This window comes from Ornithorhynchus anatinus, chromosome 4, assembly GCF_004115215.2.
Source record: "Ornithorhynchus anatinus isolate Pmale09 chromosome 4, mOrnAna1.pri.v4, whole genome shotgun sequence".
In the NCBI taxonomy this organism is placed as follows: domain Eukaryota; kingdom Metazoa; phylum Chordata; class Mammalia; order Monotremata; family Ornithorhynchidae; genus Ornithorhynchus; species Ornithorhynchus anatinus.
This window is the reverse complement of record NC_041731.1, coordinates 98,776,902-98,804,401: the sequence shown is the minus strand read 5'-3', so window position 1 is coordinate 98,804,401 and position 27,500 is coordinate 98,776,902. Positions and strand designations below refer to the sequence as shown.

The 27,500-nt window shown below is 46.6% G+C and overlaps 1 protein-coding gene across 1 annotated transcript; it reads right to left on the bottom strand.

The window, feature by feature from the left end:
* Positions 1-704: 704 nt before the first annotated feature.
* Positions 705-22,669, bottom strand: LOC100092431 (guanylate-binding protein 4-like). The gene is made up of 11 exons (XM_039911878.1): positions 22,520-22,669; positions 15,624-15,831; positions 11,463-11,590; positions 10,299-10,408; positions 7,985-8,181; positions 7,371-7,616; positions 6,124-6,404; positions 4,308-4,520; positions 2,811-2,913; positions 1,641-1,834; positions 705-1,039 (listed from the first exon to the last, which is right to left on the bottom strand). Exons 2-11 carry the CDS (start codon positions 15,811-15,813, stop codon positions 824-826), a joined length of 1,878 nt encoding a protein of 625 aa, XP_039767812.1. The 5' UTR covers positions 15,814-15,831; positions 22,520-22,669; the 3' UTR covers positions 705-823.
* Positions 22,670-27,500: the final 4,831 nt, after the last annotated feature.

Below are 27,500 nucleotides of genomic sequence, written 5' to 3'. Positions count from 1 at the left end.
CCCATCAAGGCCATCACAAGCAGAGCCTTCTAGACCCAGTCCCTGGTTACAGTTGCTCTTTATTTATGGCGTAGTGGATAGAGCATGGACCTGGGAGTCAGAAGTTCATGGGTTCTAATACTGGCTGCGCCACTCATCTGCTGTGACACCTTGGGCAAGTCACCCCATTTCTCTGCACCTCAGTTACCTCATTTGTAAAATGGGGATCGAGACTGTGAGCCCCACATGGGACAGGGACTGTGTCCAACCTGATTTACTGGTATCCACCCCAGCGCTTAGTACAATGCCTGGCACCTGGCGCTTAACAAATAGCACTATTATTACTATTATTTATTTGAACAGTTCCACCAGCTCCTCTCATCCGCCATGTCCCAGGGGTCAGTTTCCACATTAAAGCAGCAGGAGACCCCTTGGGTTTCAACCCTGGCCGATAATACTGAAGAAATTGATCTCAATATGAACTTCCCTGTCCATTTTAAGAGAAGCCCAAAGCGGAACCCTACACAAAACACACACCCTGCTGTGCTCCAATGGGAAAGTCATTGCAACGCTCTGCTGTGTGACCTTGGACAAGTCCCTTAACTTCTCTGTGCCTCAGTTGCCGTCTCTGAAAAATGGGGATTAAGACTGTGAACCCCATGCAGAACATGGACTGTGTCTAACCTGAATAGCATCTACCTACCTCAGTGCTTAGTACAGTGCCTGGCACATAGTAAACATTCAGTTAATACCACAAAAAACAAAGAAGCAAGCAAAAAAAAAAAACCCCTCATAATTTTCCCCAAAGCCGAACTGCCTAGTCCAAGGCCTGGAATGTTTATGGCTATCTGAGCCAACGGCTGATGGCACTTAAACCGAGACCAGCCAGTTTACCCACACCAGGCAGCACCACTGTCATGCCCGAACCAAGCATGTCCAGGAAATGTGAGATAAAAGAAGGCTTCCTAGTTTCCTCCTGCTGCTTTTTCAGATTGTCAATCTCAGCTTGCAGTGTCTTAGCTTTGTTCTGAAATCCTTCCTTCAGCATATCCTCTAGGGCCTTGGGAAATAAACAGATAAAATATTTCATAAATCCCACGTCTGCTAAGGATGAAAGGGTTTTTTTGGGATTTATTTTTATTATTTTTTTTTTTACTGTGAATCAGCTTTTGCAGTGAAGCATCTGCCCATTTTTCCTGCTTTAGGGCTGAATCCTATCTATGTGAGGATCGGGTAAGAGGCGAGGGACAGGTTGTCCCTTGAGAAATATTCTTCTGAAGATGAAACATTCTTCCACTACGTGCGATTCACATTTTCTCTAAATCCTCCCTGGAGCACCTCTCAGAGATGAAAGAGCTGGAGAGAAAGAATGGACTAAATGGGTTGTTGCTGTGAAAGCAAACTGGATGGACCTCAGGTTTTCATCAGTGTTCTAAGCAGTTTGGGTACAAACAACGGAAAAACAGTGGCCAACCTTTGGTCCTGAACTCATGGATGGTCTGATGGGCAATAAAGAATGAATTTTCCTCTCTGCTCGTATCTTGGAGACTTGAGTCAGGGACTCAGACACCCTTGCTCTCTGGGGGCATAGTTTTTGCTATTCTCGACCTTTCAGGCACCTCTTTCTCAGTAAACCATTTCCTTTTTCAAACCAGCTTTACCTTGAGTTTATGTTGGAGATCTTCTTCCTGACTCTTCAGCAACTGCCGTCTATCTTCCTCCAGCTTCATCTTTAACTGATTAATGTTTTCCTTGTAGGACCGTTCCTGATCTTTAAATCTTTGCTGTAATTCCTCCTGTTGCTGCTTCAGCAGTTTCTGTTCCTCTTCAGCAGCTTCCCTCCGGGCACGCTCAGCTGCCCAGTGAAGGATTGTGGATAAGGAGAGCGAGAGATTATACCAGGGGGAAGGAGATTAATCGGCCTCTTCTGGGGTCGAGAGTGTGGCTAGTCTCAATCACCTAACACATTTATAGAACGTCAGAAGCAGTGTGGCCTAGTGGATAGAGCACAAGCCTGGGAATCAAAAGGACCTGGCTTCTAATCCTAGCTCTGCCACATGTCTGCTGTGTGATCTTGGGCAAGTCACTTCACTTCTCTGTCCCTCATTTATCTCATCTATAAAATGGGAATTGAACCTGTCAGGTCTATGTGGGGCAGGGATTGTGTCCAACCTGATTAACTTGTATCTAGCGCAGAGCTTAGAACAGTGCCTGACACAGAGTATGCGTTTAGCAAATACCATGAAAAAAGAAAAAAAGCAGCGTGGCCAAGTGGAAAAGGCCCAGGCCTGGAAGTCAGAGGTCCTGGGTTCTAATCCTCGCCCTGCTATTTGCCTGCTGGGTGAACTTGGGCAAGTCATTTAACTCCTCTGGGTATCAGTTTCCTCAACTGTAAAATGGGGATTCAACACTTGTTCTTCCTCTTACTTTGACTGTGAAACCCAGGTGGGATATGGTGAGTGTCAGACCTGATTAACTTGTATCTACCCCTGTGCTTAAAAAAGTGCTTGACACATATTCAGCACTTAACAAATACCATAATTATTATCCATATGCATTTAGCACTGTCCTAGAGAGTAAACTGGCTATGAGGGATGGATGAGAAACTGACCTAAATTCTTGGCAACCTTGGCAGGGATGAGTAGGAATGAATTTGGGCTGTTTTTCAGCTATGAATCCACTTTCTCTTCAGAGTCCAAACAAGGATTCTGAAGGGAGTGTGAAACAAAGCCTACTCTAACAAGAAGATCATCTGTAGCATTCCTGACATCTTTTTTCAAAGCCATGGATTTCCCCCTGTGATATCATTCCCATATCCATGCTACCCGTACCTGCTCTGGCCTTCTCTTGTTCAGAGAGCGCTTCGTCCGCCTGCAAGATGGCCTCTTCTATTGTGCTTTCTGACTTTAGAAAGTTCTGAAGGACTTCATCTGCCTGGGCAACCAAAGAAAGAGACACCCTGTTGTCCCCATACACAGAGCAGTTGCTGAAAGGATCGTATGTCACTTTACTCCAAAGTCTTCTCTCAGTCAGAGTATTTATTAAGCACTGACTAAGTGTAAAGCACCGTACCAAGTGCTTGGGTAGATAGTTACAAAGCAGCATGGCCTAATTGAAAGAGCATGGACCTGAGAGATAGAGGATGTGGGTTCTACTCCTGGATCTGCCACTTACCCACTGTGTGACCTTGAGCAAGTCACTTAACCTCTCTGTGCCTCTGTTTCCACATCGGTAAAATGGGGTTTAATGCCTATTCTCCCTCCTTAGCCTGTAAGCCCCACATGGGACAGGGACTGCATCTGACCTAATTAACTTGTATCTACCCCAGCCTTTAGAACAGTGCTTGACACATAGTGAGTGCTTAACACATATAAGAACAATAATAATAATAATAATAAAGATAATTACATCAGACACAGTCAGTACCCCACTTGGTTCTCATAATCTAAGAGGGAGGGTGGACGGATGAGGAAACAGAGGTCTACAGAAGTTAAGTGACTTGCTCAAGGTCTTTCAGCAGGTCAGGAGCACAACTGGGACTAGAATCCAGGTCTCCTGACTTCTAGTCTCATGCTCTTCTATTAGTCAATGTTCTTTCCCACAGCAAGAGGGAGAGAGCTGATCCATTCCTGCAACATGCGTACGGGACTAGGAGGTTAGTACATCTCCATTGCTGGTTGGCTATCCAGGTTTGTTGCCCAATCAATAAATTATATTTATTGAGTGCTTACTGTGTGCAGAGCATTATACTGAGCACTTGGGAGAATACAATGCAGTCTAGAGGAGAAAGAGATTAACATGAATACATCAATTATGGGTACATACAGTGAGTGTTAAGAAAATAACAAGTGCTCAAAATAACAAATACAGATCGAAGGTTGAAGGGAGAGGGAGTCGGGAAAGAGAGGGGTTAATTGGGGAAAGGAGCTTGGAGGAGATGTGACCTTAATAAGGCTTTGGAGGTGAGGAGAGTGGTGGTCTGGCATTTATGGAGGGAGAGGGAGTTCCCAGCCAGAGGGAGGATGTGGGAAAGGGGTTGGCAATGAGATAGTCCGAGACTGAGGCAGAGTGAGCAAGCTGGAGCTAGAGGAGTGAAATGTACAGGCTGGACTGTAGTAGGAGCTCGGTGCGGTAAGGTAGGAGGGGTAAGTTGGTTAAGGGTTTTAAAGCCGATGGTAAGGAGTTTCTGTTTGCTAAGGAGGTGGATGGGCAACTGCTGGAAGTTCTCGAGGAGTGGGGAGATATGGATCGCATGTTTTTTCAGACACACCCAAAGAGCCGTGGAGACTTCTAGAGAGTCATAATGCTTCAAGTGCGATCCTACTCACCTTTATCCCTTTCCCAGGCACTTTTTGATACTTATCCACAACTGCTTTCTTCTCCTCCAGGTAGCATTTGTACCCTCCAGGCACAGAGAAATTCCCCTGAGATATATGCTTTTTTAGTGATTCTGAGAGTCGTTTGATCTCATCGTTACAGCGTTCAAAAGACACCAGCTCATTCTTCTGCATGATATCCTCTTTTATCCTCTGTAATTTTTCCTGCAGTGGGCATGAAAGGTTACTAATCAGAGAAAAAGGAGAATTAGGAGTTTCCAGAGGAGAGAGAGAGAGGCGTGAGTGGAAGTTTGGCCTTCAGTTCGGGCTTGGAGAAAGTAGCTCTACCCTTTGGAGTTGAATTCAGGAGGCTGGGGCATGTTAAGCTGGGTAGGATGGGAATGTGGCAGAAAAGAGACCTCTTAGGAGTAGTGCGAGGAGAGGCTGCAGAGTGTGTAGGGACATTTCAGGAAGTCAGAACTGGTCCCCTGAAGGGTGCCTGGGGTAGGAATAATAATAATTATTATTATTATTAATTGAGAAGCAGTGTGGCTCAGTGGAAAGAGCCCGGGCTTGGGAGTCAGAGATCATGAGTTCGAATCCCAGCTCGGCCACTTGTCAGCTGTGTGACTGTGGGCAAGTCACTTCACTTCTCTGTGCCTCAGTTATCTCATCTGGAAAATGGGGATGAAGACTGTGCGCCTCACGTGGGACAACCTGATCACCCTGTAACTACCCCAGCACTTAGAACAGTGCTCTGCACATAGTAAGCGCTTAACAAATACCAACATTATCATTATTAATTATGATATTTATTAAGCACTGACCTTGCATCAAGCACTTTTCTAAGCACTGGGATAGACACAAATTAATCAGGTCAGATATAGGTCCTGTCCCACATGGGCAGAGAGGACAGGTAATGAATCACATTTTACAGTGAAGGAAACAGGACCAGTGAAATTAAATGATGTGTCCAAGGTCACACAGCAGACAAGCGTCAGAGCTGGGATTGTAACCCAGGTCCTTTGACTCCCAGGCCCAGGCTCTTTCCACTAGATTACCCTTCAGAGACATTAAACCCATCCTCTAGATTGTAAATTTGTTATAGAAAGGGAACATGTCTACCAACTTCATTATAATGTACTCTCCCAAGCACATAGTAGAGTGTTCTCCGTACACAATAAATGCTCAATAAATATGAGATTGATAATAATGTTGGTATTTGTTAAGTGCTTACTATAATAATAATGTTGGTATTTGTTAAGCGCTTACTATGTGCCGAGCACTGTTCTAAGCGCTGGGGTAGACACAGGGGAATCAGGTTGTCCCACGCGGGGCTCACAGTCTTAATCCCCATTTTACAGATGAGGGAACTGAGGCCCAGAGAAGTTAAGTGACTTGCCCACAGTCACACAGCTGACAAGTGGCAGAGCTGGGATTCGAACTCATGAGCCCTGACTCCAAAGCCCATACTCTTTCCACTGCGCCACGCTGCTTCTCTTGTGCCGAGCACTGTTCTAAGCCCTGGGGTAGACAGACACAAGGGAATCAAGTTGTCCCACGTGGGGCTCACAGTCTTAATCCCCATTTTACAGATTAATCAATTCATTGCTTCACACAAAGGAAATGTGAGCAACAGAAGGAAAGTACATGGGGTTAACTGGATGGGATGATTAATTTAGGCCTCCATACCCATTTGTCATTAAAGATCCTGAACCACCACCCCACACCCCAGTCAGCCCAATTTGGAGCTGATTATGACTTCCAAACCGCCTAAAGGTCAGCACCATCAGAACGGAGAAGAAACGGAATATCAGAGAAGAAGTACCACAAGAGATTTCTGGAAGTCCCGCTTGTCATCCTTGAAAGAATGCTTCATGAAAATCTGGAGACACTCTTTTTCACAGGCCGCATGCAAATCCAGCAGCTCCTGCTGGGTTTCCGTGGGCAGTTGCACCTGTCGGTTCATCAGCCGCTCATAGTGATCGGTAGCCTTCTCAACGGCAGCTGCGTTCTCTAGCTTGGCCAGGGTCAGCACTGCGTTCTCCAGACAGGGCATATCTCCTCGGACGATCGCATCGACATAGGTCTTTGCCAGCTCTCCCAGCCCTACCCGGAGGGAGCAAATGTTTGTACCATATCCTCTCCTTTTCCTTAGGACTCATTTATCTTCCATTCATTCAGTAGTAGTTATTGAGAGCTTACTGAGTGCAGAGCACTGTACTAAGCGCATGGGAGAGTACAAAACAACTATAAAAAGACATATTCCCTGCCCACAATGAGCTTACAGTCTAGAGGAGGGGAGATAGATGTCAATATATGTAGATAAATTATGTAAATTTCATTCATTCATTCATTCAGTGTCTGTGTTCTCCTCTAGACCCTAAGAACCTCAAGAGCAGGGAACACATCTATCAACTTCACTGAATTGTTCTCTCCCCAGTGCCTTATACAGTGCTTAGCACACAGTAAGTGCTCAATCAATTGATCGTATTTGATTCGATTCAATCATATTTGAGTGCTTACTGTGTGCAAAGCACTGTACTAAGTGTTTGTGAGCGTGCACTGTAACAATAAACAGACACATTCCCTGCCCCTAATGTGCTTGCAGTCTAGAGGGGGAGAAAGACATTAATATAAATAAGTGACAGATATTCATTCAATCATATTTATTGAGCGCTTACTGTGTGCAGAGCACTGTACTAAGTGCTTTATATTTACATATGTGCTGTAGGGCTAGGAGGGGGGGATGAATAAAGGGAGCGATCAGGGTGACGCAGATGGGAGTGGGAGAAGAGGAAAGGAGGGCATAGCATCTTGAAGGAGATGTGCCTTCAATAAGGCTTTGAAGAACCCAGCGCTTAGAACAGTTACTGGCACATAATAAACTCTTAACAAATATTACTATTATTATTATTAGGAAAGAAACATACGATCTGACACACAGGTTGGCACATCATCATGCATAACCACATGGAAGATGACCCTGAATGGCTAACACACGGCTACTCACACAAACGATGAACTAGTGAGCTGAATCAAGAGGAGGAACATACTGAGCGAAAACAGACTCACGGGTTCCATTGACCTGGATCCCCTCACTGAGGCTCTTGATCCTGGCATTAGTGAAGATGTAGGAACAGAAGTGTTGAACCTGTTGCCGAAATTGAGGACTGAGCTGGTCTTCCCGCACATCCTCGAGGTGAGCCAAGAGGTCTCTCTCTGATGTCGGCTGGTCAAACACGAAGCACTTCCGTTTCCGAAAGTAAAGTCTGATGCACTCCCGAGACATATTGGCCTCTCCAACTCTTCTGTGATTGCCTGAAGGACAGTATGGAAGGAAAAGAAAGAATAGGGATTGTAGCAAGCACTTGGTTGGTTCAGGATAAGTGCCATAGGCAGGAAATATGTCTTCGGACTCTGTGGTATTTTATTTTCCCAAGTGCTTATTACAGCGCTCTGCGCACCATTAGCTTTCAATAAATACTGTTGATTGACTGATGATTGGGGAGATTCTTAGGACCGGAGAATCCTACGTCCAAAGTTCCTGGATTCCTCTAGCTCCTCTCACGCTTCAGCTACATCCCACTCTCAGAAAAGAATAACTGACCCCAGCTCCCGACTGGAAGGACCAGCCAGTCAACTCTTCCACCCACTCTGCCCAGGTGTGGCAGCCATTTCTCTGGCACCTGGTTTGAATTTTAAGGCATTCTCCAGGTATTTATCCTCAGTGATGTGATGTCCATCCATCTCGAGTAGCAGACTGAAATCCCGCACAGCCCACACGAAGTCTGGGAAGAAGCTCACAAAATCTGATGAATCCTCTAGGCCATCATCTCGGGGAGAGGATTTCACCCTGATTTTCTCTGTCAGCTCTGACACGAAGCTAGATTCCTGGCTAAGGAAAAGGAAAATTCTGTCTGCTTCCCTGCACTTCTATTTCCCTTGGGATTTCATCCTGCTGCAATTGGGAAGCAGCATGGTGTCGTGGATAGAGCACAGGCCTGGAAGTCAAAAGCTAGTGGGTTCTAATCCCAGCTCTGCCACATATCTGCTGTGTGACCTTGGGCAAATCACATCACTTCTCTGTGCCTCAGTTTCCTAATCTGTAAAATGGGGATTGATAATAACAATAATAATAATTATTATGATATTTGTTAAGTGCTAACAAACTTAAGCACCAAGGTAGATACAAGGTTTTCAGGTTACCTTGCTTAATCCCCATTTTACAGATGAGGAAACTGAAGCACAGAGAAGTGAAGCAGCTTGCCCAAGGTCACACAGCAGATATGTGGCAGAACTGGGATTAGAACCCACATCCTCTGACTCCCAAGCTTGTGCTCTTGCCATTAAATTGGGCTCCATTTGGGACAGGGACCGTGTCCAACCTGATTCACCTGTAACCAGCACAGTGTTTAGTAAAGTGTATGTCACATAGAAAGCGCTTAACAAATACCATTATTATTATTATTATTATTACTCTCTTATCACGGGAAACGGACCCTGGGAAAAGATGTTTGGCAAGGAATTGGTTCAGGGCTCAGTAGATTATGCTCGTGGGTGCAAAGGAGGCAAAATAACTCTTTCATTCCCAGAAGTCGACATTCATCCAATCAACTGTATGTATTGAGCACTTTCTGTGTGCAGAGCATTGTACTAAGCGTTTGGGAAAGTACAACACAGCCACAGACAGACACATACCCTAATGGACACACCCAGGGCAAGTGGGATGGGAGTCTCTTACCTCCACACCCAGATCTCCACTCTTCCTCCTCACTGACCTCTCCCTGCTGGTCCCTCCCTCTGCCTCTCTAGAAGAGGTGTCAGAAGCGGGAAAGGGGAGGAGAAGAAGGAAAAGAAAAAGGAGATTGAGAAGCAGCACGGCCTAGTGGAAAGAGCTCAGGCCTGGGAGTCACAGGACCTAGGTTCTAATTTCGGCTGGGTGACCTGGGGCAAGTCACTTTACTTCTCTGAGGCTCGGTTTCCTCATCTGTAAAATGGAGATTAAGACTGTGAGCCCCATGTGGGATCCGGACTGTGTCCAACCTGATTATCTTGTATCTACCCCAGGGCTTAAAATAGCACATGGCAAATAATAAATGCTTAACAATACTATTTTTTTTTAAAAAAAGATGGGGAGTAGGGATGAAGAATGAGGAAAGGAGATGGTCCTGAAGAATAATATACCACGGGGCCCTGTGAGCAGAAATTGGGTTGAGCCTGTGAGGCCGGTCGGGAAGGGTCTGGGAAAACAGGAGACTAGAGCAGCCCAGGGTGTAGGAAAAGGAGCAGAAATAAGTCTGGGAAGGTGAGGGAGAGAACGGAAGTAGTGTGGTGTAGCAGACAGAGCACAGGCCTGGGAGTCAAGAGGACTTGGGTTCTAATTCTGGCTCCACCACTTGTCTACTGAATGAGCTTGGGCAAGTCACTTCTCTTCCTCTGCGCCTCAGTTACCTCACTTGTAAAATGGGGATTAAGACTGTGACATGGAAGTTGTCCAACCTGTGAGCTCTTTGTGGTCAGGGAATGTGTTTGATGTTATATTTTACTCCCCTAAGCGCTTAGTAGAGTGCTTTACACACAGTAAGCACTCAATAAATATGATTAATAATAATAATCATCTACCCCAGCACTTAGTAAGTGCCTGGCACATAGTAAGCGCTTAACAGGTACCACTGGAAAAAAAAAGGAGGGTGTTGATGCACTTGGCCCTTGCTGCCAAACTCAAAATAAAAGTCTGAATCGATGATGATCATGATGATTGCAATCAATTGATCAGTGGCACTTACTGAACGTTACTATGTGCAGGACATTGTCCTAAGCACTTTTGTACAATGGGGTTGGTGAATTAGATTCCTGCCTGTAAGGAGCTTACAATCTAATGGAGGAGCTTGCAACCTAGTGGATTTAAAGAGGAGGAAAAAGAGGACAAAGAAGAGAAGGAATGCAAATGGAGACGGTCATCTCTTTCCTTGGTGATTTCCCGGATTACGAAAAGGATACTGGAGCTGCTCTATGGCCTGCTGATTGATAGTGCCCATGCTGTTGTACACAAACATGCTGCTCAGCAGAATCGCCAAGGCAAAGATCCAGGAGTCATTCGTAGAGTCGCCCTAAAAGACAGATCGGAACTCTTGATTTTAGGCAAACGTAACTCTTTCCCAAGGGTCCACTGCATCCACCGCCCCCGGGGTTTGGGTTAATCAAGGAACATGCTTTCGACTCTCAAAAAATCTGCAGTTTGACAGGTGAGATGAAGCAGATGGATATATGATCAACATAAAGGTGCCCCACATTCTGTAATCACACAACAGGGTGTTAAAGGTGGGTGGTCTTGTTGAGTTGGGGATGTTGTAATGATAGCAAAAACAAGGGGATCAGAGCTCTGAGGGGGTGTCCGGATGTGCATGTGGGTGTGTGGGTGTGTATTATATATATATGTATATATGTATAAACACATATATATGTATGTGTGTATCTGTATATATCTGTAATTTATTCATCTATTTATCTATTTATTTACTTATATTATTGTCTGTCTCCCCCTCTAGACTGTGAGCTCATTGTGGGCAGGAATGTGTCTCTTGTTGTATTGTACTCTCCCAAGCACTTAGTACAGTGCTTTGCACACAGCAAACACTCAATTAATGCCACCCAGCGCAGAAGACAGCTAGGCACCGATGTCGAAGGGGACATAACCCAGAGCTTGGAAAGGAGAACATGAACTGTTGATCTCTCAGTATGAGATAAAGCCAGTGTAGCTAAAATGGCCTCTTCTGGAATGAAAGAGAATAGTTACATCAAAGTCTAAAGAGAGGCCACGAACAAAGGAATGTCATATGGAATTAAGCTATACGGGAATCTTTGAGACTCCCTCCTCCAGAGTGGACAGAGGCAGACCGATAGCTATATGTGCAAACTTAGGGAACCTTAATCCTAATGAAGCCATTAGGGAGAAAACAGGAAGTCTGTTCTTCCCTCCTTATTCATCCCCGATGACAGGGTGGGCCCGTCGTCTCGCCACTCACGGGCCATGTGCCGAGAGGAAACAGAATGGTCAGGATAGCGAGCTGGTTAGCTCACAGGCTTCAGAGGGAGAGTTCTGGAGAAGCCCTCTAACCGAGGAGTGAAACTGAAGGGCCGGACGAATGGAGACCCCTGACTCACCTTCTCCACATCCCCCAGTCCCTCGGTATCCAGCAGAACCAGAATCTGGTCCGGCTTTTTGGGGTGAGGGGTACACCATATCCAGATGCCTTTGGTATGGGATTGCACTGTGGAGCCCAGAGAGAATCCTGTCAAGGGAAGAAGGGAAGAGATCATTCCCATTCGAATATGTCAGCCCCTGCCTGAGCAGTTTGCTAAGGGCCTAGCTCCATGGGGAGAAGGTGGGAATATTAACAACAACGATAATAATAACTGTAGTATTTGTTCATTCAGTCATTCAATCGTATTTATTGGGCGCTTACTGTGCGCAGGGCACAGTTCTAAGCCCTTGGAAAGTACAGCTTGGCAACAGATAGAGACAATCCCTACGCTTACTACGTGTTGAGCACAGTACTAAGCACTGGAGTAGATGCAAGATAATCAGGTCCCACTTGGGGCTTATATTCAAAGTAGGAGGGAGAACAGGTACTGAATCCCCATTTTGCAGATGAGAGAGCTGAGGCCCAGAGATGAAAGTGACTTGCCCAAGGTCACAAGGCAGGCAAGTGGCAGAGCTGGGATTAGAACCTGGGTCCACTGACTCCTAGATCTTTGCTCTTTCCAATAGGCCACACTGCTTCTCCTCATTATCCCCAAATTAGGGAGGGGATAGAGCAGGAGGTGGGCCAATTATCATCATTAGTGCTATTCATTGAGTGCCTTTTGTGAGCCAAGTGATATACTAAGCCCTTAAAAGAGAATTACAGAAGCAAGACGGGATAACTGCCCTCCAGAGATTACAACCTCATGGGATGAAAGGATAGACAAAAAAATATAATTATTTACAAACAGTGGGAGCAGGAGAAAGATATAACAGGAAGTAGGTAGAAATGAGTCAGTAGGAAAACTGCTTAATAAATAATTGAATATAAAAATGAAAACCATAAATACATACCCGATCAGGATTAGTGCTGAGGATAGAAATAAAATATATGAGTGCTAAGTGTAACTTTGATCTTTTTAATGGTATTTGTTAAGCACTTACTCTGTGCCAGACACCGTTTAAAGCACTGGGGTAGACACAGGTTAATAATAATAATGATAATGATGGTATTTGTTAAGCACTTACTACGTGCCAAGCACTGTTCTAAATGCTGAGGTAGTTACAAGGTAAATCAGGTTGTCCCACGTGGGGCTCACAGTCTTAATCCCCACACAGTCCCTGTCCCTCATGGGGCTCACAGTTTTAATCCCCATTTTACTGACGAGGTAACTGAAGCACAGAGAAGTGAAGTAACTTGTCCAAGGTCACCCAGCAGACAAGTGGCGGAGACAGGATTGGAACCTAGGTCCTTCTGATTTCCAGGCCCACGGATCGCTGTGTCTAGGTGTTGAACATTAACTGGGGACGGCCTCCCGGAGGAGGTAGTATTTTAAGATGTCTTTGAAGGAGGGGAGAACAATCATCAGGAAGATTAGGGAAGGGAGGGAATTTCTGGCTGGAGGGGGACAACAGGAATGAAAGCTTGGAGGAGGGAGAGTCAAGAATGAGGTAGAGTTTGAACAAGGGTGCCCAAGAAAAGCTGCAAACCAATCGATCTGTCGATCGATCTCAAACCAGAGAGCTGGTGTCCCTGGGGCCAGGAGAGAGGGGTGGTGGAGGCAAAGGCGTGACAGCTGCTCCACGACCCATGACAAACTCCATATTCAGGCATCTGTCTTCAGGGCTTTGCCAGGGCCTGGCCAGGGCTGTACCAGGGCCATTACTGGGCCTTTTTATTTTTATAAATGGCATTTGTTACCCGTCTGTGCTGGGACTATTTCAGGATTGTGCCTGAGTCACGCTAGGACCGTGCCAATTCTGCGCCTGTTTCCGAGCTGTGCCACGCCAGAGCTCTTATGGGTTATGTCAGGGTTGCACTGGGGCTGTGTCAGAACTGGACCTGGCCTGTTTCGGGGCTTTGCCGGGACCCTGAGAGGACTACTCCACTGCTGAGATTGTTTCAGGACTGTACCAGGGCTCTGCTGGGGCTAGGAGCATTTATTCATTCATTCGATCATATTTATTAATAATAATAATGTTGGTATTTGTTAAGCGCTTACTATATGCAGAGCACTGTTCTAAGCTCTGAGGTAGATACAGGGTCATCAGGTTGTCCCACGTGAGGCTCACAGTCTTAATCCCCATTTTACAGATAAGGTAACTGAGGCACAGAGAAGTTAAGTGACTTGCCCACAGTCACACAGCTGACAAGTGGCAGAGCTGGGATTTGAACTCATGAGCCCTGACTCCAAAGCCCGTGCTCTCTCCACTGCGCCACGCTGCTATTTATTAAGGGCTGACTGCATGCAAAGTACTGTACTAAGCGCTTGAGAAAGTACAATACAACAATAAACAGGCACATTCCCTGCCCACAGCGAACTCACAGTTTAGATGGGGAGACAGATATTAATATACATAAGTAAATATTCATTCAATAGTATTTCATTCAATAGTATTTGTACTAAGTGCTTGGAATGAACAAGTCGGCAACAGATACAGTCCCTGCCATTTGACGGGCTTACGGTCTAATGGGGGGAAACAGACAGACAACAATGGCAGTAAATAGAGTCAAGGAGAAGAACATCTCATAAAAACAATGGCAACTAAATAGAATCAAGAAGCAATGTGATCAACCTATTTGCCACGCAAATGGGATGAAACCTAATAAGCACGAATCAACAGAGGACTCGCCCCATAAACCCAGGCCCCACTGGGATTCAAACCCAGGATCTCCTGTTTACTAGACAGGCACTTTAACCAACTAAGCCAATACATAAGTAAAGAAATGCCATGAGGCTGGGAGGGGGCAACGAATGAAGGGAGCAAGTCAGGGTGACACAGAAGGGAGAAAGGAGAAGAGAAGGGGAGGGTTTAATCAGAGAAGCCTTCTTGTAAGAGAGGTGCCTTCAATAAGGCTTTGAAGGAGGAAAGTGCAACTGTTTGTCTGGTATGAGGAGGGAAGGCATTAAAGGCCAGAGGCAGGATGTGGGCGAGGGATCGGCAGCAAGGCAGAGATCGAGGTACAGTGAGAAGGTTAGGATTAGAGGAACGAAGTGTGCGGGCTGGGTTGTAGTAAGAGAGTAGCGAGGAGAGGTGAGGAGACAAGGTGATGGAGTGTTCTAAAGCCAGTGGTGAGAAGTTTTTGTTTGATGCGGAGGTGGATGGGCAACCACTGGAGATTCTTGAGGGGCAGCGACAGGAAGCTTGACTTAAATTGGGGTGGGGACAGAGAGTGAAGCTGACACTCTTTGCAGAGTCCTCCTTCTTCCCCCGCCCTTCAAATCAGTAGCCCAGCAGCTGCTACCCCTTTCTACCTGGGCTCAGGCCACTGCCCGGAGCAATACGAGGTGGGGGGTGGGGGAGGAAAGAGAGGACAGGGCACACGTGTCTGGGAGGGGGACACTCCATCTTGGCTCACCAGGGCCAGGGAAGAAGAGTCACTGTGGCTCATCAGGGCTGGGGAAGAAAAGTCACGGTGGCTCACCAGAGCTGGGGATGAAGGGTCACGGTGGCTCACCAGAGGTGGGGAGGAAGAGTCACGGTGGCTCACCAGAGCTGGGGAAGAAGTTACCCTGCTTCACAAAGGCCGGGGGAGAAGAGTTGCTGTGTCTCACCAGGGCCGGGGAAGAAGATTCGACATTGGCTCACCAAGTCCAGGGAAGAAGAGTTGCCATGGCTCACCAGGGCCCGGAAAAAGAGCCACCGTTACTCACCAGCTGGGGCTTGGCCTCCCTGAATTAGAAGGCAAGTTTGGAAGAGGAGTCCACTCAGACTGTTGAGGGCGAACCAGCTCTGAGACCAGGCAGCGCCAATCAGTCCACCAGCCTTCATGGAGCCCCAGGAAACTTTGTATTCCTCCCTCATATCCCATTCGTCGAGTTTGGAACAATATTATCCAGGAGATAATCTCATTTTTTTCCCCATCTGGAAGGGCATCCAGATTGCTCCCTTTGAAGCCAAATGCCAGGATTTACAGGGAAAGAAAGACAATTTCCACCTGGGTTTAGACATAGAGGTGGTTCTCTTTGTGGCTCCAGGCCTCACCTCTGAAAACGTGGCTCCTTCCTTCTACCCCAACGTCTGGAACACAGGAGGCAGATGAAGGAAGTGAGTGTTAAGGCTCTCAGGATGACACTTACCTTTGTTTTGTCCCGCCAGCTTATTCATCAGGTAGGATTTCCCAGTGCGATACAGGCCCACCATGGCCACCACCACCACAGGCTGGGAAATGTCGGACAGGATCTTCAACGCCTCCTGGTTCAGCACCATTCTCCCGTTGCTGTTCTCCAGCAGGCACAAAGGGCCGGACATTAGCATTCCAGGGGCCATGGTCCTCACGACAATAACCTGCAAACCCAGAACAGCTGCTCAGAAAAGGACCCGCTCCAGAAAGTCATTCTTCAATAAAATGTCAAAGCACAGAAACTACAGGCCCAACTCTCTCCAGGGCACTGCACTGGCTTTATGTAATAATAATAATGTTGGTATTTGTTAAGCGCTTACTATGTGCAGAGCACTGTTCTAAGCGCTGGGGTAGATACAGGGTCATCAGGTTGTCCCAGGTAAGGCTCACAGTTAATCCCCATTTTACAGATGAGGTAAATGAGGCACAGAAAAGTTAAGTGACTTGTCCACAGTCACACAGCTGACAAATGGCAGAGTCGGAATTTGAACCCATGACCTCTGACTCCCAAGCCCGGGCTCTTTCCACTGAGCCATGCTGTTATGTACTTTTTTACAGTATTTGTTAAATGCCTCCTATGTATCAGACACCATACTAAGCACTGGGGTTGATACAAGTTAATCAGATTGGTCCCTGTCCCACATGGGGTTCACGGTCTGAATCCCCATTTTTCAGATGAAGTAGCTGAGGCACAGAGAATAATAAATACTTATGGTATCTGTTAAGCACTTATAATGTGCCAGGCACTGTACTAACCTCTGGGATGGATACAAGCAAATTGGGTTGGATACAGTCCCTGTCCCACACAGGGCTCACAGTCTTAATCCCCATTTTACAGATGAGTCAACTTAGGCACAGAGAAGTTAAGTGACTTGTCCAAAGTCACACAACTGACAAGTGGCGGAGCCGGAATTAGAACTCACAACCTCTGACTCCCAAGCCCCTGCTCTTTCCTCTAAGCCACGTTGCTTCTCTACACACAGTACAGTGCTCTACACACAGTAGGCACTCAGTAAATACAACTGAATGAAGTAACTTGCCCAAAGTCACAGGGCAAGGCAAGTAGCAAAGCTTGGGATTAGAACCCAAGTCCTCTGACTTCCAGGCCTGTGCTTTTTTCCACTGGACCACACTGCTGATCATTCAAGGTAAGACGAGTTTCTATTACAGAGAAGAAACTTTAAAGCATTTTAAAGCTTAAAAGCACTCAATCACTCACCCCTCTTATGTCACCTCACTACTTTTCTACTTCAACCCAGACCCTACACTTTGCTTTTCTAATGCTAACCTTCTCACTCTGCCTCAGTCTTTTCTCTTTCTCCTCCCTCCTCTTACCCACATCCTGTCTCTGGCCTGGAACGCCCTTCCTCTCCATATCTGACAGGCAATTACTCTCCCCACCTTCAAAACACCACAGCCTGCAAGGATTTAAACTTGTTTCCAGAGCTTGTGGGCCTCTCTCTCTCTCTCCAACTGCATCCAACTTGATTTTCTTGTATCCACCCCAGTGCTTAGTACAGTGCTTGGCACAAAGTGAGTGCTTAACAAATGCCATTATCATTGTTATTATTATTAATGAGATGGGAGAACAGGATGTGGAAAAAATTCACAAACTTCTAACAGGCTGGTGAGGTCAGTGACTTCCTGCCAGTTCAGAAAGGGCTGTGTTCAAGAGGTGATGATCATCATCACCGTATCAACAGTTCAGTAATCGATCAGTGGTGTTTATTCAGCTCTTACTATGTGCAGAGCACTGTACTAAGCACTCAGCAGAGTAGAATACAACAGATTTAGAAGACACATTCCCTGCCCAGTAAGAGCTTACTTAGTACAGTGCTGGGTACACAGTAAATGCTCAAAAAATGTGATTGAACAGCTTTCACTGAGCACTTACAATGAGCAGAGCACTGTACAAGCCTAGAATAATATCAGAAGGCACAGCACCTACCCTTGAGGGCTTAAATTCTAATGGAGACCGATAGACAAAGATAATAAACATCATCAGTGGAATTTATTGAGTGTTTACTGGGTGCAGAGCACCGTACTATGTGCTTGGGAGATTTATAATAATAATAATAATAATTACTGTATTTGTTAAGCGCTATGTTCCAGGTACTGTTCTAAGCACTGGGGTAGATATAAGCAAACCGGTTTGGACACAGTCCCTGTCCCAAATGGGGCTCACAGTCTTAATCCCCACTTTACAGATGAGATAAATGAGGACCAGAGATGTGAAGTGACTTGCCCAAGGTCACACATCAGACAAGTGGCAGAATCGGGATCAGAGTCAGAACCCATGACCTTCTGACTTCCAGGCATGTGCTCTATCCACTACGCTGTGCACATTCCCTGCCCACAACGACCTTACAGCCCGCAATTAGAACTCGAAGAAAAATATTAGATTCGCAAACAACCAGATTAAACAAAGAGACAATAAATCATTAAGATTTGGAATAAAATAATTCAACAAACATTCACGGATGTCTGTGTGGAAGGAATAAATTATATATTATAAATGAATTATTTATATTGAAGTCTCTCTCTCCTCTGGACTGTAAGCTAATTGTGAGCAGGGAGCAAGTCTGCTAACTCTGTTGTATTGAACTCTCCCAACCACTTAGTTCCATATTCTGCATAGAGTAAGTGCTGGATAAATACCATTAATGATGATGAACAGTAATGTTGAGCAGATGAAAGAGCAAATTTATATCAGGATAGGGTAGATCTGAAGTGTCAGAAGTCAACCTGGTTTCTGGATTTCCACCGACAGCGTTCAGGTGCGTAAAGTGCTGGAATAGAAGCAGCAGCTCAGGGTAGGACCCAGAGCTGATGAAAATGCAAGCAATATAGAGGGATGAAGAGGCGAGGGAGTTGAGTTAAGAAAAGAGGGAAGTTGTTGGGGATTCTAGAAGAGACCGAGGGACAGGTGGAGAGGGTCCTCAGATCGGGGTTTTCTGGGGCAAAGGGTATCACAGCCCTCGGGGGGTAATTCAGAACTGGGGAGATTGGAAATGGCTGGTAATTATCATTCTGTCCTTGATTAGAGCTGTCTGGGGACATCATCCTTCCAAGTTCCTTGACGGTATTTTGCAAAAGCATAAACAGCAGCAGATACCGAAAATGACAGACTCGGCGGCCCACCAATGAAAGAACGTGCATCTTTGTGCGTTCTCGGTGGGTGTGTGGTGTGCGCGTGTGTAGTCAGCACTTTAGCTTCTGCTTTGGCCCTGTAGGTTTCACTCTCACCCAATATTCCGGGAGCAGCATCAACACCGGTTAGGAAGACCGATTCTCTCTGTATTCTTTGAGATTCAATTAGTGCAAATGGGGATCTGTGTTAGCTACTAGAGTTAGATAGACATGGTACTCAAGATCTGCATCCTTGCTAAGAAGTAACCTCCCTGGTATTTGTTGTCTTGTGGTTGTCTTCTGCTGTCGAGTCGTGTCCGACATATAGCGACGCAGGGACACATCTCTCCCAGAACGACCCACCTCCATCTGCCCTCGTTCTGGTAGTGGATCCATAGAATTTTCTTGGTAAAAATACGGAAGCAGTTTACCTTTGCCTCCTTCCACCAAGTAAACCTGGGTCTCTGCCCTCGACTCTCTCCCATGCCGCTGCTGCCCAGCACGGGTGAGTTTTGACTTTAGCAGATTCCCTGCCACTTGCTAGCCACTGCCCAAGTTAGGAATGGAATGGATCTGCTTCTACCTGACTCTCCCTCCCGTAGTCAAGACTGGTAGAGTACTGGAAACTCTCCTGGTGTAACTCTGAGAGGTGCCCTGGTATTTACTGAGGTTTAGTAAATGATTGCGGTCCTTGTTAAGTGCTTACCACATGCCAAGCTCTATGCTAATCACTGGGGTGGATACAATATAGGCAGGGCTGACAGTCTAATTAGGAGGGAGAACCGGTATTAAATCCCCATTTTACAGATGAGGAAACTGAGGCATAGAGACATTAAATGACTTGTCCAAGGTCTCACAGCTGGCAAGGGGCCAGGATTAGAACCCAAGTCTCCTGACTCTCAAGTCTGGTGCTCTTTCCACTAGGCCATATTTTTTCTCTGCAAGCACATTGAAGGACTCATCTGACAGAAATCATCTTGTCCTTTACAAAAATATTTTAATTCCTGAAGTGCCTATGCCAATTTGCTAATACAAAGCACAATAATATTATCCAGTTGAGTGCTTATGTTTAGTAAAAGACGGAGATGCTAATGAATAGAATTATGGGGATTAGAATCAAAATTAAGCTCATTTTGGGCAGGGAACATGTCGACCAACTCTCTTGTATTGTACTCTCCCAGGTCTAGGTACAGTGATGTGCACACAGTGAACCCTTAATAAATACCACTGATATTAGCTTGGACAAAGAATTACAGTGAAAAATAAATATGTAAAATTTTGTTGAATGATGCCACAAAGAGGCTAAACTCTTCATAAACAACCCGTGGGGCTCACCCTACACTCCAGATCCCCCCAAATCCTGCAGATTCTTGTGACTTTTGCCTGCTTCTTTTAAAGGTGCCATGATTCTCGTGGCTTTTGCATACTTATTTTAATGGTGCCATGACAGACTGTGAGTCCCATGCCAGACAGGGACTGTGTCTGGCCTAATTAACTTATAATAATAATGATAATTGTGGTATTGGTTAAGCGCTTACTATGTGCCAGTCTTAATACCATTTTACAGGTGAGGTAACTGAGGCCCAGAGAAGTCAAGTGACTTGCCCAAGGCCACACAGCAGACAAGTGGCAGAGCCACGATTAGAATCCAGGTCCTTCTATTTCCCAGACCCGTGCTCTATCCTCTCAAGCCACGCTGCTTCTCTGTACCTACCCCAACACTTAGTACAGTGTCTGACACATACTAAGTGCTTCAAAAGTACCATCAAACAAACTGACTGACATTTGATGAAAGCTGCTTTCACTCCTGCTGGAGTCAAAACTTTGCCAACTGTCCAGTGGTCAGGTGCACATTTCAGTTCCTTATTGGGCTCTCCCTCTCTCTCCCCCCATAGATCTTAAGGCAGAGATCCTGGCCGTCTCAGTGCCTGGGTTCAAGACAGCTTTCTTAGCCAACTTACCCAGGTATCAGATCCCATGTAACCCTGGGAAGAGACAGGGTCTCGGGGGTTAAAGCATCTTCACCCGGGGAATTCTTAGGGATGGGGGGAAAGGGGAGGTCCCCATCATCCCCCCAGCCAGCCGGGTGAGGCAAGGATTGCAAGAGAAGAACCCAGGAAGTGTGGGAAGTTCCTATCAGTCGGGAACTCGGGAAGTTCCCCCGATTAGACTGTAAACCCGTCAGTGGGCAGGGACTGTCTCTATCTGTTGCCGATTTGTACATTCCAAGTGCTTAGTACAGTGCTCTGCACATAGTAAGTGCTCAATAAATACTATTGAATGAATGAATGAATCACACTGTCTTTATGGTCCTTAACTTCTTCCCATTCTCACTCCCAACAACCACCCTGATTTCCCACGGAAAGTCATTCATTTATTCATATTTATTGAGCACTTACTACCTGCAAAGCACTGTACTAAGAGTACAGTAGAACGATAGACACATTCCCTGCCCACACCGAATTTACTGGGAGTCACTCAATTGCTGCCTCCAATGCACTAATCCTCTTGTAGAATGGTCATATCTCAATCAATCAATCAATCATATTTACTGAGTGCTTGCTGTGTGCACAGCATTATGCTAAGCACTTGGGAAAGTCTAATACAATAATGTACACACATTCCCTGCTCCTCATCTACAGGGGAGACAGATATTGAAATAAATAAATTAGGAATATGTACATAAGTGCTGTGGGGCTGAACGAGGGGTGTATTACGGGAGCAAATCAGGGTGATGCAAAAGGGAGTGAGAAAAAGAGGAAATGAGGGTTTAGATGGGCGGTCTTCCCCGATTAAGCCCTCCTTTCCCCGGCTTGTTCTCAATCTTATTTACTGAGCGCTTACTTTCATTCATTCATTCAATCGTATTTATTGAGCGCTTACTGTGTGCAGAGCACTGTACTAAGCGCTTGGAAAGTTAATTCAGCAACAGAGACAATCCCTACCCAACAACGGACTCACAGTCGAGAAGCGGGGAGAGAGACAACAAAACAAAGCAGGTAAACAGGCATCAGTAGCATAGCACTGTGTGCAAAGCACTGCTGTGAGCGACTGGGAGAGTAGAACAAAACAGCATAACAAAATAACAGACAAATTCCCTGTCCACGAGCTTATTACAGTCTAGATCTCTCCCTTCTGCATCATCTCTGCCCTTGGATCTGTCACTTTTGGATATTTGCTATTCACCCCCCCCCCAACCCCCCCGGGCACTTGTGAAAACTGTCTTTAAATTATATATTGTAAATTATTTATGTATTTAAAATAATGTCCGTCTCCCCCTCTGGACGATAAATCCATTGCAGACAGGGAACGTGTCTGCTGATTCTGTCCTACAGTACTTTCCCCAGAGCTTTGTAGAGTGCTCTGCAAGAGCTCAATAAATACGATTGACTAGTAATAAAGATAATGATGATGGCATTTATTAAGCGCTTACTATGTGCGAAGCACTGTTCTAAGCACCGGGGGGATGCAAGTAGAAATAGTATTAGCAGTATTTATTAGGCATTTGGTGAGCACTGCCCTGTATTAAGCCCCAGAAACAATTACACTGGTGGAAACTGATTGACTGAGATTGGTTGATTGAGGTTAGAGATTGGTTGATTGATTTCGCTGAACCCCATCAAAAACTGACCACCATCTTTCAAGTCCTTTTGAGACCAGTTTCCCTTTCCCCCCCGATCTCCAATATTAAAGTCTGAGGAGAAGATTAAGAAATGCCCTTACCCGCTGAACACTGTTTCAAGCCGAAGAATTCTCTTCCCTTTATTTCAAGAAGGCTTTCACTGCTTCCACTGTTGTCAGGCACCACTCTTTTATAGTGTGGGGTGCGGGTGTTTTTCTGTCTCCACAGCCAGTTTCACTTTCCTGTAACTCTGGAAACAAGGATGGATGCAAAACAGCATAAGGCAAATTGAAAGAGAAAGTGAAAACTGGAGACCCTCGACCCGTTAGAGAAGCAGCATGACTCAATGGAAAGACCCCGGGCTTGGGAGTCAGAGGGCATGGGTTCTAATCCTGCCTCTGCCACTTGTCAGCTGTGTCACCTTGGACATGTCACTTAACTTCTCGGTGTCTCAGTTCTCCCATCTGTAAAATGGGGATTAATAATAATAATAATAATGATGTTGGTATTTGTTAAGCGCTTACTATGTGCACAGCACTGTTCTAAACACTGGGGTAGATACAGGGTAATCAGGTTGTCCCACGTGAGGCTCACAGTTAATCCCCATTTTCCAGATGAGGTCACTGAGGCCCAGAGAAGTGAAGTGACTTGCCCACAGTAACCCAGCTGACAAGTGGCAGAGCAGGGCGTGGCTCAGTGGAAAGAGCATGGGCTTGAGAGTCAGAGGTCATGGGTTCAAATCCTGCCTCTGCCACTTGTCAACTGGGTGACTGTGGGCAAGTCACTTCACTTCTCTGTGCCTCAGTTACCTCATCTGGAAAATGGGGATTAAGACTGTGAGCCTCACATGAGACAACCTGATTACCCTGTATCTACCCCAGAGCTTAGAACAGTGCTCTGCACATAGCAAGCCATTAACAAATACCAATTAAACCTCTGACCGCTGACTCCCGAGCCCGGGCTCTTTCCACTGAGCCACACTGCTTCTCCAAGGCTGTGAGCCCCACGAGGGACAGTCTGATTACCCTGTATGCCCCCCTCAGCACTTAGAACCCCCCCTTCACCTCTCCGAAGCTAAACTCTCTTTTCCCCCTTTCCCTCTGCTCCTCCCCCTCTCCCTTCCCATCCCCTCAGCACTGTACTCGTCCGATCAACTGTATATATTTCCATTACCCTATTTATTTTGTTAATGAAATGTACATCACCTCAATTCTATGTAGTTGCCATTGTTTTTACGAGATGTTCTTCCCCTCGACTCTATTTATCGCCATCGTTCTCGTCTGTCCGTCTCCCCCGATTAGACTGTAAGCCCGTCAAACGGCAGGGACCATCTCTATCTGTTGCCAACTTGTTCATTCCAAGCACTTAGTCCAGTGCTCTGCACATAGTAAGCGCTCAATAAATACTATTGAATGAATGAATGAATAGAACAGTGCTTGGCACATAATAAGCGCTTAAGAAATACCATAATTATCTTTTGGCTTTAGAGAAATATTTCTTTTTTATGGTATTTGTTAAGCACTTACTATGTTGGTATTTGTTAAGTGCTTACTATGTGCAGAGCACTGTTCTAAGCGCTGGGGTAAACACAGGGGAATCAGGTTGTCCCACGTGGGGCTCACAGTCTTAATCCCCATTTTACAGATGAGGGAACTGAGGCACAGAGAAGTTAAGTGACTTGCCCAGAGTCACACAGCTGACAAGTGGCAGAGCTGGGATTTGAACTCATGAGCCCTGACTCCAAAGCCCGTGCTCTTTCCACTGCGCCACGCTGCTCCTCAAATACTATGTAATTGGTAACTGCTCTAAGTGCTGTTCATTCATTCAATAGTATTTATTGAGCGCTTACTATGTGCAGAGCACTGTACTAGGCGCTTGGGATGAACAAATCGGCAACAGATAGAGACAGTCCCTGCCGTTTGACGGGCTTAAAGTGCTGTGTTTACTGACCAGACTAGAAGGGGAAAGACAGACAACAAAACAAAACAAAGCAGGTACAAGTAAACAGGCCTCAATAGCATAGCACTGTGTGCAGAGCACTGCTCTAAGCGATTGGGAAAATATAACAAAATAGTATAACAAAATAACAGACAAATTCCCTGTCCACGAAGACTTAGTAAGCGCTTAGCAAATACCATCATTATTATTATTATCTCACTATGACCTTTCAATTGCCCCGCTCCTAGGATTAGACTGTGAGCCCGTCAGTGGGCAGGGATTTTCTCTATCTGTTGCTGATTTGTACATTCCAAGCGCTTAGTACAGTGCTTTGCACCTAGTAAGCGCTCAATAAATACTATTGAATGAGTGAATGAATGAATCTGCCCATCCCAGTCATTCATTCATTCAATAGCATTTATTGAGTGCTTACTAGGTGCAGAGCACTGTACTAAGCGCTTGGAATCTTCCCCTTCCCCATCCCCACTCCCACCCAGCTCCTCCCCTCCTCTTGCTCCGCCCCCATTCCACTTCTCCTCCCCATCCCTGGAATCCCTCTTTAGCTGTGCCAACGCTGGTCCCCCTCCCCCTGCACAGGCCCCCGCCAAACCCCTCCCATCCAACCCCTTCCCTCCCCTCCCCCCACCCGCACCCAATCCCTGTCTTCCTGTCTCAGCCACACCCCTCATCCCCCTCCCACTGTCCAGGCCCCTGCCAACTCATTCCCATCCAAACCCTCCCCACCCCCCTGCGCCCTTCCCCATCTCTCCCCTCCCTCCACAGCTGCTGCCAAGTGTGGCCTGGGGAACCCCTGATCCATTATGGGTAAGTTCCCCTTCATGCTTGACCTGTTCCTGTCCCGCTCTTTCCTCCTCCTCGCCATCACTGAAATCTGGCTCACCCCTGAAGACAAGTCTCTCCCGCTGCTCTCTCCAGCGCAGGCCTCTCCTTCTCCCACTCCCCCAGACTCACGGGGAAAGGAGGAGGTGTCGCCTTCCGTCGCGCACCCCGATGCCACTTTCTCACCATCCTTCCTCCCCCTTCCCTCTCCTTCCCCTCCTCTGAAGCCCATATCACCCGCCTCTACCACCTCCTCCAGATTCTTGTAGCCGTCATCTACCACCCCCCGGTCCCATCTCCAACTTCTTTAACCATTTCGACCCCTTTCTCACCTTCTTTCTCTCCTTCTCTCTGCTCACTCTGATCCTCGGAGACTTCAACATCCACATGGACGTACCTGGTGACACCTCTGCCGCCCATCTTCTATCACTCCTTGACTCCGCCAACCTCTTGCTCCAGCCCACATCACCCACTCAACGACTTGGTCACACACTCAATCTCATTAACTCTGACCGCTGCACAGTCTCCACCCTCACCAACTCTGAAATCCCTCTCTCTGACCGCAAGTGAGAACCTTCTCACTTGCCTCCTCTCTCACATTCCTTCCCTCCATAAATCTGTATTATTCCCCCACAGAGACCTCCGCTATCTCGACTCCGTGCATCCCTCTCAGTGCATCACACCCCACCTAACCTCCTTACTCACTCTACCCACTTTTGATGACCAAATAGATGTTCTCAACTGCACCCTCTCTATCCAACTCAACTCACTCACTCCCCAACCCTTCTTTGCTCACATACCACTACCCACATCCCTGGATTACCTCCACTGACCGCCTCCTTCGCTCTTATACTCGAGCTGTTGAACGCTGCTGGTGGAAATCTAAACACCAGGGCAACCTTGTCCATTTAAAGTTTACCTTTTCTTGCCTTAACTCTGCCCTCTCCTCTGCCCAGCAAAACTATCTCTCTCTCCTTATTGACACCCTTGCTTATCACCCTCATCAGCTGTTCCAGTCATTTAACTCTCTCCTCAGGCCCACTGCTTCTCTCCCTCCCCCATCCCTCACCCCCAGTGATCTGGCTACCGAGTTCATTAGGAAAACTTACACCAACAGGTCTGAGCTCCCCCAAATCACCCCTCCCCCTTCTCCAACCCCCATCCTTTCGATCCCCTTTTCGATTTTCTCATCCTTCCCAGCAGTATCTTCAGAGGAGATCCCCTCCCTCCTCTCAAGTGCCACCTCCTTCACATGTGCTTCAGACCCTGTTCCCCCCCACCTTATTAAAACTCTCAGCCTTTTCCTTGTTCCCTCCTTAACTTCTATCTTCAACTGTCCACTCCAATGTCTACTTCCTCTCTGCCTTCAAACATGCCAACGTTTCCCCTCATCCTCAATAACCCCTCCCTTGACCCCACTGCCCCCTCCAGTTATTACCCCATCTCCCTCCTAACTTTCCTTTCCAAACTCCTGGAGTGAGTCATCCACACTCCCTGCCTCAAATTCCCCTCCTCCAACTGTCTCCTGGACCCCTTCCAATCTGGCTTCCATCCCGTCCACTCCACTGAAACCACCCTCTCAAAGTTCACCAATGACCTCATTCTTGCCAAATCCAGTGACTCCTACTCTATCCTAATCCTCCTCGACCTCTCAGCTGCCTTTGACACTGTCGACCATCCCCTTCTCCTCAACACATTATCCAACCTTGGCTTCACTGACTCCATCCTCTCGTGGTTCTCGTCTTATCTCTCTGGCTGTTCATTCTCAGTCTCCTTCATGGGCTCCTTCTCCCCCTCCCATCCCCTAACTGTAGGGGTTCCTCAGGGGTCATTTCTTGGTCCCCTTCTGTTCTCCAGCTATACATACTCCCTTGGTGAACTCATCCTGTCCCATGGCTTCAACTCTCATCTCTACGTGGATGACACCCAAATCTATATTTCCTCCCCTGTACTCTTTCCCTCCCTCAAGGCTCGCATCTCCTCCTGCCTCCAGGACATCGCCACCTGGATGTCCTCCTGCCACCTTAAACTCAACATGTCCAAGACTGAGCTCCTTATCTTCCCTCCCAAACCCTGTCCTCTCCCTGACTTCCCTATCAATGTGGATGGCACTACCATCCTTCCCATCTCCAAAGGCCGCAACCTTGGTGTCAATTTTGACTCTGTTCTCTCATTCACCCCAAATATCCAATCTGTCACCAAAACCTGTCGATCTCACCTTCACAACATCTCCAAGATCCATCCTTTCCTCTCCATCCAAACTGCTTCCACATTAGTACAACCATTCATCCTATCCCGACTGGA